General features: G+C 37.4%; 1 protein-coding gene across 1 annotated transcript; it reads right to left on the bottom strand.

Annotated features, from left to right (window-relative positions):
* Nucleotides 1-1,581: 1,581 nt before the first annotated feature.
* Nucleotides 1,582-5,215, bottom strand: LOC125198187 (pectinesterase-like). Its single transcript, XM_048114497.2, has 3 exons — nucleotides 4,586-5,215; nucleotides 3,983-4,484; nucleotides 1,582-2,510 (listed from the first exon to the last, which is right to left on the bottom strand). The coding sequence occupies exons 1-3, from the start codon at nucleotides 5,102-5,104 to the stop codon at nucleotides 1,819-1,821; spliced, it is 1,713 nt and encodes a 570-aa protein (XP_047970454.1). The 5' UTR covers nucleotides 5,105-5,215; the 3' UTR covers nucleotides 1,582-1,818.
* Nucleotides 5,216-12,060: the final 6,845 nt, after the last annotated feature.

The raw sequence follows: 12,060 nt of genomic DNA on the forward strand, positions 1-12,060 counted from the left end.
TAAATAACATGCATTCAAGTAACCTTTGGGTAATACTTAAGCACATGTACTTTCAGCGATGCTAAATATATACTTTAACAATTAATCAAACTAAACATATATCAAATAAGCATGTTGCCTTTGGGTGTACATACTAAATGACACATGAATAAATGATTAATCAACTTCGTATTTATTATCTATATACAATGATCAACCTTTGGGTGATCTCCCAGTATATAGATAATAAAATAATTGATCAATCAAACTCTTATGTCATTTATAGCATCTCTATAATCATGATCAATTAATTAACATTTATCATTTTCAATAAATAAATACAATATAACAAGACCACTTTGGTGATAAACAAGTTATATATTATTTAAATATTGAAATCTTTAATGAGTAAAATATCCTTATATTGTCTTAACATTTCATAAAACAATTACCCAACACATAAGCGGAAGCATATTTAACCAAGATCGAAAAAATCCAAGACCATTCAAAATTCGATTTTGAAAACACATAAATGGTGAATTAACCAAATCTAGACTGACACTGATACCAACTGTAAGCCATATCTCAACTTTAATGATTTCTATAGTGAAATCTAATTCTAGATTTGAATTAATTAACCATAACATTTATACTATAAGTGAAGATAAAATCACTAACCTACATCCATGCTTTCTTCTTTGATGTAGAGGTTGAATCCACCATTTGATGTTCGTCCTTTCATTGACTGCATTCTCCAATTGATGTTGCCCCTATTTGACCTCTAGCATTTATTGATTCTTTTAATGGATAAAGAATCAATAACTTTAATGTGTATATATATAAATATATACTTGAATGCCGTGAGTGTATATCTATACAATAATTGTAGTAAGGAAATTATCATGCAATTTACTTTTCTCATGCAATTTACTTTGCTGCATGTATTTCATGAATCTCTCATGTTGAAAAATTTCATGTATAATTCCCTCGTTGTAATCTTATTTATATAGACATCATACACTTTCAAGTAATAGACGTGTCTTTTCATTAATGGAAGTTAATTAACGAACTAATAAATGTTCTTATCCTTAATTAACCACCATTAACCGTCCATTCAATTATGTAGAAACTCAACCATACTTTAATATTAATAATATCAAAGTCAATCATTTCTTATATTAAATTCACGGCACACATTTATTTCATATACAAGTATATTTAATTATGAGATAAGAGAGGAGGGTTATCAATACACCCAATTCTAATTCTTTAATCGAATCCAATCTATTATGGTATCGTCTTTTATATTAGAATCTTTAACATTTAATATAAACATGATCCATAAAATCAAACCAATAGACACATAGGTCAAATAAGAATATAAATATTCTTACATTTGGATCCCGTAATCATTGAGATTTTTGCTTGTAGTTTTTATATCTTTAACCTGATGTTGTGGCTAACTTATTAGAAGTGTTATGGCTGAAATTTAAAATGCTGACGTGACAGATGACAAAATGGATTGGGACTGGTTTTGTAGCTGTATTTTAAGCCTTTGACATGACAAAATACAATTGGTGATGTTATCATACTCAATACTCATAAAATTAAAATATAATTCTACTTCATGAGGTGTTGGGGACGTGGCTTCAACATCATTGCTAATTATCTTGTTGGTCTTACCATTCTTGCTCCATCCTTACATGCTAGTAACATGTAATCTTGGAGTTGGAAAAGATAAAACAACTTATTCATGGAAATACAAATTGGAAACAAAACGTAAAAAGAAAAACAAATTACAAACAGATTTATTCATCAAAAAACACAATTATAGGCAAATTAAAGCCCAAGAGAGAAGGGGAAGCCGGTCGCCTGCAACCAATTCCCACCACCAATAAAATTCCCGGCGGTGAACGGCTGCGCCTGCGACGCGCTCGTCAGCACCCTAAACCCTCCCCACTTGACCCTATTCCCCGTGGGAGCGCCGGCGCCGGTGTTCTGATACTCAGCATAGAAAAGAGTAGCAAGAGCGAAGTTGCCATTCCACTCATACCACCCAGCCGGATGGATCACATTGCTGATGTCACTCTGCATCACCACCGTTCTCGAATATTCCTTCCACGGCCGCCCGAGGTACGTCGGGAAGCTGCTCTGCACGGGCTTGAGGTCCGAGGTGGCGCCTATGCGGCACTTCTGGATCACGATGCCCGTGTTCTGGTTGGGGTCGTCGCGGCCCTGGGCGGTCACCATGTTGCGCTGGCCCGAATTGGGGCGGCGCGCGTGGATGTCGCAGTTCTGGAGGACCGCGTTGGCGTTGCCGAAGATGAAGTCGACAGTGCCGGCGATGATGCAGCCGGTGTAGAACTGGCGGAGGGAGTGGACGTAGAGGGTGTCCTGGTAGGCAAGCATGTCGCACCGGTAGAAGGCGCAGAGGTCGGCGTTCACGCGGAGGGCCACGGCTTGGTGCTTTGACGGACCTGCCGTGTTTTGGAAGGTGATGTCCCGGGCCAAAAACCCGCCGCCGACCACCGCTGCACGCGTCAAAATTCTACATTTAGTATCACCATTAAAAATATTCGTGACCTTTAAATTTATGTTCATTTAATCATAAAAAAAATCTTAAAGAATTGATAGATCCTTTGTCATGCACTTTAATTAGTGAATCTTAGTTTATTATCTCAAACTTTTATTAAAACGTTATTAGATGAAAATTGAAAAAAAAATTATTGATATTAATTCTTGAGATATTTCTGTTATCCTCGTATGGACATAAATTCGTTTCGTCCTATGTCTAAGTTTAATTTTGTTAACAATAATTTACTTATTATTAAAGTAGAAGATATATCGGGGAAACTTCTGAGCCAGATCTTGGGTTGATAGTATAGTTTATCAACAATAAAGAAAGAAGGGTTGATGGATGTGTGCATAGAAAATGAGCTCATGTATTGCATCAATAATATTAATTAAAATAAATAATAAAATCAATTAATTAATCAACTATGTAAAATAGAGACACATATTAAAATAAGCAAAAATGTTATCATGACCTGAATTTCTTATGGAAGAAAACTTGTATAAATTAGATACGTATATAATTTAGCTTGATATTTAAAAATGTTTTTGTCTTATTGTACCGACGCCTATTTTTCACCAAAACTAGGCTACCATTTATAAGTTAAAAACCACAAACATCAATTTATTTAGTCAGTACGTATGCGTTTCCCCATAGCGGTAGTGAACAACAATTTCAAATGGAGAAAAGTCAGAAATGGTTTATACCATATCCAAAGAATTTAGAATCAGTTTATGGCCCCATAGATTTAAAGCCTCAAAATAACAATAATACTCCAAAAACATCAATTTCTTTCCAGCACATCACCGTTTTGTCTCCATCTCCTCAACAAGTAAAGTTTAATAAATATGTGACTGAAATATATGAGTGTTAAATCATTAGATTTTGGATTACCATAATTACATTAGGAAAACAAACTTGGTCTCAGTTAAATGAGTGTTAATCATAGTTTACGGTCCCTATTAAAAGTATTTTCCAAAATAATGTCGTTCCTTTAAAAAATCCTTGTTACTTTGAAAACGAATTTTACCCCCTTATATTCTTAAACCGGAATTCCGATGCTTAGAGCACTACAACAACAAATGGCTAATATTTTTAATCCTACTTAGGAGATGATTCGTGTATCTAATTATACCATTAACGCTTCATAAAGTGTCCGTATTACGTGCTTAAAACATGTCTCTCAATCTCACTCAAGATATCCACTTTCAATATTTGAACTCCTTGTTAGAATAAAAACTATATTTTCTTTATATTTACTCGACTTAACAATTCCTCATAAAATCCCCGTGACACTCAAGATTGTGGACATTTTGAGTGGGACGGAAGGAGTAAGTTTTTTAGTGAAGTAGGAAGGAGTAAGTTTTTTAGTGGAGTATTCAAGCTAAATCATTGACCGTTAATTATTGAATAAAGAAGGTAAAAACTAACCAACAGTTGCAGAATTGAAGGTGGTGCTGCCGTCGACGACGTTCCTGCTGGCGGTGATAATGGTCGTCGTCCGGCCATCTCCGACGAACATCAAGTTGGTCTTCCTCCTCGGTATCTCCACATTCTCTCTATAAACCCCCGCCTTTATCCTAATCACATACCTCCGGCTACTCCCCTCTGGCGCCGCCGCCACAGCCGCCGCCACCGTCCGGTGGTCCCCACTCCCGTCAGCCGCCACCGTCACATCCGGCGTCACCGTCGTCGCCTGCAGCAGCCGCCTATCCCCCGCCGACAACCATTCCGGCCACTCCCCTTGCTCCTCCGCCTCCGCCAGCCTCCTCCCCTCCGACTTGAGCTTCGTCGCCACTTCGTGGTCGGACAAATTCTTTATTATGGCCATCACATTGCTGACGAGGCGGAACACGTGCATCTGGCCCGCGATGAGCGCCTCGCGCACCTTCTTATCCGCGCCGTCGTGGGAGAAGCCGTCCAGGCAAGACTCCTGGTGTTGGCAAATGAAAAAAAAAATAAAAAATATTATAGTATCACACATCATTAAAAAAGAAAAAAAAAACTGAAATCATTATATAAGTGTCATTGTACCTGGTTGGTCTGGGCGGCACTGAGAAGAGTGAGGAGGTTCTCCTTATGCGCGGCGAGGGAGTAGTTCTTGAAGCCGAAATCCTCGAGCTCCAGCTCGCTCTCGTGGAGCTCCTCCAGGGTGTCGTCGACCATGTCGAAGCAGTCGTGGAGGGCGACCCTCTCGCGGCGCGTCAGCGTCTTGCGCTGCTCGCGGCTGATCTTCTTCAGGGTGAAGAAGTTGCGCTCCACGGTGGAGATCGTGTAGTTGAGGGCCGCGATCAGCACGTCCTTGCTGCTCTTCACTGCGGCAGAAGAGGCGGCCGAAGCGACCGTGGAGAGGCACAGCTCCGGGTACAATGTGGCGGCGCAGGTGGACCTCACGACGGAGGAAGCGGCGTGGGAGGTGGCGCTGGTGTGGCGGTTGTGGCGGTGGGCGAGGGGGATGGAGACAGCTGCCACCACTAGGAGACAGAGGAATGCGGAGAGGATTAGGATTTTTCGTTTGTTTTTGTGTTGCTTTTCGGGTTGGATATTTTCCATGGTTGCTCAGAGAGAAGTGAGGTATGTCGGTGGGAGAAGAGAAGCACTATATGATTCAGAGGTCTGTGGAACAAATTAGATTTTCTACTATTACATATATAAACACAAACAGGATATTAGTGTGGTGTAGTAGAATAGTAGTATATGTCTTGTAGCCACCAATGAGATGACCTCACGTATTATTCGTCACAACCGGGCCTCTTCTTGTCCATCCCGATTTTTATGTTTTTACATTTTATCTTATATTCTAATATTAACCAAACCATGAAAGCAACAAGGTATCAGAATTTAAACTGCATTATAAAGTAGATAAAAAGGAGATATTAACTTAAAATGATATGAAAATTAATGCATATTTAATAAAGTAAGCAATAGTAAAAAATATAGTTACAGTAATATTAATGGATAGTAGGACGCATATTATTATTGTTGGATGAGTAGTAATGGGTCATAGTGGTATAGATTGTAAATAAACTGATGTATAACATATTAAGTTGAGGACAACTTTTCATAAATTGAAATGCTCATATTTTTATGAGACAGACGAAAATGAAAAATGTACATATTTATAGGAAGAATAGTCAATAGAGTATAACTTTGAATATGATTTTCTTGATGATAGAACAACCCATTTGATGACTATATATATACAACTTCCTCCATCCTGAAATATTTCTTTTATTACTACCAGATTTATAAATTATTATTCCTTTCGTCCTACAAAGTTTGTTCTATTTTACTATTTTCGTCCGTCCCATAAAGCTAATCTCATTTGAAACCTACTAAAAATAGACATTAAATATACTCTCAATCTTCTCAATGTGGGACCCTTATTCCATTACACACTTCCGTTTAATACAAAGTCAAACAATTTCTTAAAACTAACGCAGGTCAAATTGGGACAAACTTTTTGGGACGGATGGAGTAATATTTAAATATTAAAGTGAAGAGTAAAGTATAATAGAAAATAAAATATTAGAGATAAATAGAGAGTAAAATATGAGAGAAAATAAAAATTTTCCTAAAAAAAGATAAATAGCCAACTAACTTGGGACAAATAAAAAAGAAAGTACGACTCAACCATCTTCATACAAAGGGAGTATGATATAAAAGCACCTAGAACCAACAATAAACTCTAGCTGAAAAGGAACAAAATGAAAATACAATTCACTCTAAGAGCAGCTCCAATGGTAATAGGCTAGCCACAAACTCCTCCTGCCACATCATCAGCACTAAAATTCCTCCTGCCACATCATCAGGACAAGCAACTGGACAAGCAATAGGCTAGCCATAGGTTAGCCACAACAATCAAAATTAAAAAACTATTCAATTTTAAAATTAAACACAATACAGACGTACATTATAGAAGCAATGCAGTCGACATGCCACAAACGCGTTGGACTCTTAACTGTCGCCTATCGAGCCTGGAGCACACCAAATGCGTGCTCCACGTCCTTGCGCGCCGACTCCTGCCGTTCCACAAAGTAGGCCTTCATGTCCTCATTTGCGCATCTGATCGTCTTCACAAAGACGGGCCACCTAGGGTATATCCCATCTGCCAAGTAGTAGCCCATATCATGCCGGTTGCCGTTGGCGACAAAACTGATGGCCGAACCGACACCCTGGCACCGCTCGTTGAAAAGGGGCGATGAGTTGAGGTCGTTGTTCGAACCGGCTTCCCCAAAATACGCATGTCATATCCACAGCCGGTAATCAGCTATGGCCTCGAGGATCATCGTGGGATTCTTTCCCTTGTAGCCGGTGGTGTAGAACCCCTTCCAGGCAGCGGGACAGTTTTTCTACTCCCAATGCGTACAATCTATGCTGCCTAACATCCCCGGGAACCCATGCTTCTCCCCGTGCATCTGCACCAGATCCTTACAGTCTTCCGGGGTAGGGCTTCGAAGATACTGGTCCTGGAATATTTCAACGACGCCCTCACAGAAATACTTCAGACAATCCAGGGCAGTCGTCTCGCCGATGTGGAGTTACTCATCCCACATGTCTGCCGCGCCTCCGTAGGCCAACTGCATGATAGCCGCAGTGCACTTTTATATAGTTGTGTGGCCGGGTTTGCCCGCCGCGTCGTACCTGAACTGGAAACACAGGTATTGACGCTCTAAAGCGTCGACAATACGCATAAACAGCTCCCTACATATCCTAAAACGCCGCCTGAAAAGGTTGGCCCCAAACCGCGGCTCCGGAGCGAAGTAGTCGTCATATAGCCGCTGATGTGCAGCTTGGTGATCCCGATCAATCACTACTCGGCGGTGGAAAACGGGTCGAGGTCGAGGTACCGGTGGCTGCAAGGCCCTTTATAACAGCCGCTCTGCCTCGCGGGTCGTATAGGCCTCTAACACTTCCAACATTTGCTGTTCGAACTCCTCCTCAGCATCCCTACCACTACTACCACTACCACCACTACCACCCGCGTTACTCATTTCGCGTTATTGCTCTTGTACATAAATTAAGAGAGAGAGAGAAAGCTCGTTAAAATAAGCGGTGCAAATGAAAATGACGTTCAAATCGCGTATATATAGTGTTTTGGATATTAAATTGAAAAAAATATGCTCTGGCCGATCGCTCGCCGATCGCCAGCCTACAATGGCGGCGAGTGGATCGGCGAGCGCTTCGGCCAGCGCCCGGGAATCGGCGAGCGCTCGCCGCTTACAATGGTTCGGCGAGCGGACCGGCCAGCGCCGAGAATCGGCTAGCCGGTCGCTCGCCGACCATTGGAGATGCTCGTATCCGTGCCCGCACAATAAAAAATCCACCACTTTCTACCTATGTTATTTTCATTTTATATATTATATGCAGTGGATACTCCTTCTGCAGGAAGTAATCCATTAATTTTTTTTACCGGCTTATTGGTAATTCATGATCATGGGGGTGTAATCCCGTTCTAGTCACAAATGGGATTATCTAAGTGAATTTCTCAAAACTAGGGTATGTTTTGCAATAATTAAAGTTCTGGGTCTGGAAATATGATTTTATAGAGTTTTGGCCACTAATTCAACATCTCCGAATGTGTAGGGTCGCATGTTTCATAGAGTAGGATATTTTCTAGGATAAATGGAAACATGGGGTTTTATTTAGTAAATAAGGAAAATATTTAGGGTTCCGGTGCCACCTCCGTTTGCCTCCCTCGTCCATTAGATGCCTCGTGGTTTCCAGTTCCTGCGGTGAACAACTGCTCTCCCAATTCTTAATTATTCTTAATTTATTTATTCTAGATAGTTCCGAGCAGAGGCGAAAGACTCTTCGTTTAATCGCCAAACGTCCCAACAATTTTTTTACCTCATATACTATATAAATTTTCAAATTATGGAAATTGATAAGTTTTCATCTTCTTTATTGCAAATACACTACATACAAAAATGCCATTTACAACACTCCCTTCATCCAACTTTAGGAGTCCCAGTTTATCATTTTTTCTGAGCCCACGTTTGGAGTTCCAGTTGACATATTCTATAAATAGTAATAGGCCTCACATTAGACTGACCTTTTTCCACTCATATTTTAATATATAACTAATGGTTTGTGTTAAAATGACAACCCCTCAAAGTGACACCGTGACACCACTTATACAGCAATATTATAAACGTTACACAACAATATTACAAACACTACACAACAATCTATAGATTGCTATATAGTGTGTCGGATATTGCTGGACAAGAAAAATTGTTGTATAAAGACCAGCAAATTACTGACCGTCTTTTTTGGGGGTCCTTTTTTTCCATGTGACAACTTATTATTCGTCCACGTGTACAAATGATTGGCTAGGAATGGTGGTATGGTGTTATTTTAAGGGGTGGTGGCACCCTAACATGCCTCTATAACTAATACTGTATATATATAAATTTAGGATACATATTCCACTTTTTTTTCACCAACTTTTCTTTACATATCTTTAAATTCGTGCCGAGCTTAAATTAAACTCTTAAAGTGGGACGAATGGAGTATATGTTTATGGCAATTATATCATTATATTTATACTGATCAAAATTAAATTAATTAAAACCCTTGTATCTAAAACCATTTAATTCAAAATAATCCGATATTCATTGCATGGTTTGCACGCATCATATAGTTTATTATCGTCCATGAGAACCTCGGTGAAGTAGGTCGTGATATATCAATATGTTATTCAATATTTTATTCATCCGACTATTGCAATAATTAATTTATGGGGTCGCAAAGCCACATGCTCAGGCTCAGCCAATAATTCTGTTTCCTATCTAAATTTAAAGAACTTTCAGACTTTTCAAAATGTAAAGATTCGCATATTCTTCCAAGATATATGACAAATATTTGTTATAGTATCGTAAATAATAAATAAATACTAGTATATTATTGTATGACTGATCAGTGATCAACGGCCGTTGCTTGGGTAAAATATCTTCCTCCCAACTACATTGTAAAACGAATAAACATATTATTGCATATCCTACGCAAAATTATGCCTCAAAACCAGCTTCACATATCCTTTTTAACTTAATTACGCAAATTGATAGATCGTCGACGGCAGGGTGCGGTGCGGTGTGCGAAAAATAAGGATTTAATACATATTAAGTACATTCTAAATTGTAATAGCTTTGGTAATGATTTTTTAAATATTGGCTCTCTTTTTTATCATTATACATAAAATAGGGTGGTTTTAAAGTTGTCTAGCTCTTATTAAAGTATACGTATTGTAACTTATGTACGGATACACTAGGAGTGTTCATTTCACAAGACTAAATCTCATGATTAAATATGTATCATGTTTAGTTCATAACATTGACCCTCATAACTTAATCCTAGATGGATAGTCTCATGATTATTAGTCATAGCCTCACCCCTCCAACTAAAATAATCCAACAACTTAATCTTAGATGGATAGTCTCATGATAATTAGTCATGGCAACCGAACGTCACCTAAAAAGATTAAAACCATGACAAACAAATTAAAAGATTTCCAGCTTATATTGTATTTTACAATTATTAATTTATATCATTATAAATCTTCTGTATTTTAGATTTAGGGCATGGATAATCGTACATAAGTGAAAACATGTCATTACAAATTTAAAAAATAGCGATATGGGCATAACATTTAAAGATTCCAGCTATGTATTTTGTACTATATCTTAAATAATTTGGTCCCAGGCCATTAAATATTTATAGGGGCCTGCTCATTATCCTTTCCCCCCTCCCTTTTTTTTACCTATTTTTCAAATTTAATCCATTACAATATACTCTGGCATATGGCAATCTAAATTTATACCTGTCATTGGCTACAAACTATTTTTTCAATCATTTCTTACTCTCTCAGTGTACAAGTCTCATTTTCTTGGGGCACAGATTCAAAGAAAATTTTAAAAAAATTGAATGCTAAAAAGTTAGTGATACATGAGTCCATTTGAATATTTTATTTAAGATTTAAATGAAAAGAGTTAATAGACAGTGGACCTATTATCATTTATATTAAAAATGAATTGGGACTTTTATTCATGAATGGAAAAAGTAGATTGTGTTGGATTAATGTTGTTATGTTTTAAGATCCAGAAATATGTTACAAACTACTAGCCCTTGTTGGTTAAATAAGAAGATTGAATATATAGCAACGTACTTGCTCTCTCCGTCCATAAAAATTAATTTTATTTTTTTAGTTTGTAGTCTTATCAAGAAATATAATATTTGTCCTAAAATTGTTATGGCCAACTTATAATCTGCAGAACTAAACTAATACGAGTAATATTTTTAAAAAAAACTACTAGTAGAATTATTTAAGTGCTCATTAATTGAAGATATCTGCTGCGAATTTGCACTCCGTTTCTAACCTCTGGTGCTGACTTAAATATGCTATGACCGTTACAGTTGTGTCATTAAAATTTCCAAATATACTAAACAGTCTTTATAAATTTCACATTTATTATCTGCTTACATTGTCCCTCTTAGACAGACAAAATCAATTATGGCCATAAATCAATCAATACTCGTATTAACTGACAGCGTCCAACAAATATTCTTATTACGTGGTTTTACCCAAATTATGTATACAATTATAAATAGTTGAATCTTTATTCCATACTAGTACTGTTTAATGGTACAAATTTAGGGTATGAATTATTTGGCATTACATTGATTTTTCATGAACTGTTTAAAAATTGTTTTATATATATATGAGTAGTTATTATTAAAAATTGAATATGAGAGCTTTATGGTAAGTGGGAACAGATATATTTTTGTTGAGGAAACTCCATCATAATATGGTGGACTAAGCAAAGGAGACTTTGAAGCAGCTGATAGTGTTAATGAGATTATTGTGAAACCTTCAACTCAACACATTGTTGAATTTTCTACCAATCAGGTGAGCATTTTTTTTTCAGTTTAAATAGTTTATTGAAACAAAAGTTCCCAATATAGTACTATATGTTTTATCTGAAATTGCCTTGTGATTTGAAAAATTATATGTTGGCTGAGTTTTTGGAAGCACGGAAGAAAAGTCCGTTGTTGGAGGGATGCTTTGGCAAAAGTGTTGGAGTGTTGTTTTGATTTTTTCATGCTATACTTGGTATGTTTCTATCGCTGTGTGGCGATCTTGTGACCTCTGGATTTCATGTAATTCAAGTGGCTTCTATTTTTCTTCAAAAACTATGGGATCAATTATAGTCATTCATTTAGCCATGTTAAGGATTTAACATAGATCAGAAGCACCTTTACGCTTTAAACCCTTTGCTTTTCTATATTGTGCTAATTGATCATCCTCTGTTTTTGTTTTGCAGTGGAGTTGCTGGTTATATTGAATTAGTAGACAAAAAGATTGTTCTAATCTTATTTTAACTGCTACGGCTAAGTTCATGGCATTAAGTACATGTAAGAAATTGTAATTCATTATTTTAGCTTTCACTACCAACTAGAACAAAAATGTGAATGAGATAATCTGATGAATATTTTTTACTAACTGTTTT

This window comes from Salvia hispanica, chromosome 3 (assembly GCF_029641045.1).
Source record: "Salvia hispanica isolate PSC_SH4W2 chromosome 3, Shi_PSC_v1, whole genome shotgun sequence".
Lineage (NCBI taxonomy): Eukaryota > Viridiplantae > Streptophyta > Magnoliopsida > Lamiales > Lamiaceae > Salvia > Salvia hispanica.

Bases quoted from the DNA above. Each gene is read 5' to 3' on its own strand.
- LOC125198187 (XM_048114497.2), bottom strand. From the start codon at position 5,104: ATGGAAAATATCCAACCCGAAAAGCAACACAAAAACAAACGAAAAATC. The intron at 4,485-4,585 runs GTACAATGACAC...TGCCAACACCAG, and splicing joins GTGCCGCCCAGACCAACCAG to GAGTCTTGCCTGGACGGCTT. The intron at 2,511-3,982 runs GTTAGTTTTTAC...TGACGCGTGCAG, and splicing joins CTTCAATTCTGCAACTGTTG to CGGTGGTCGGCGGCGGGTTT.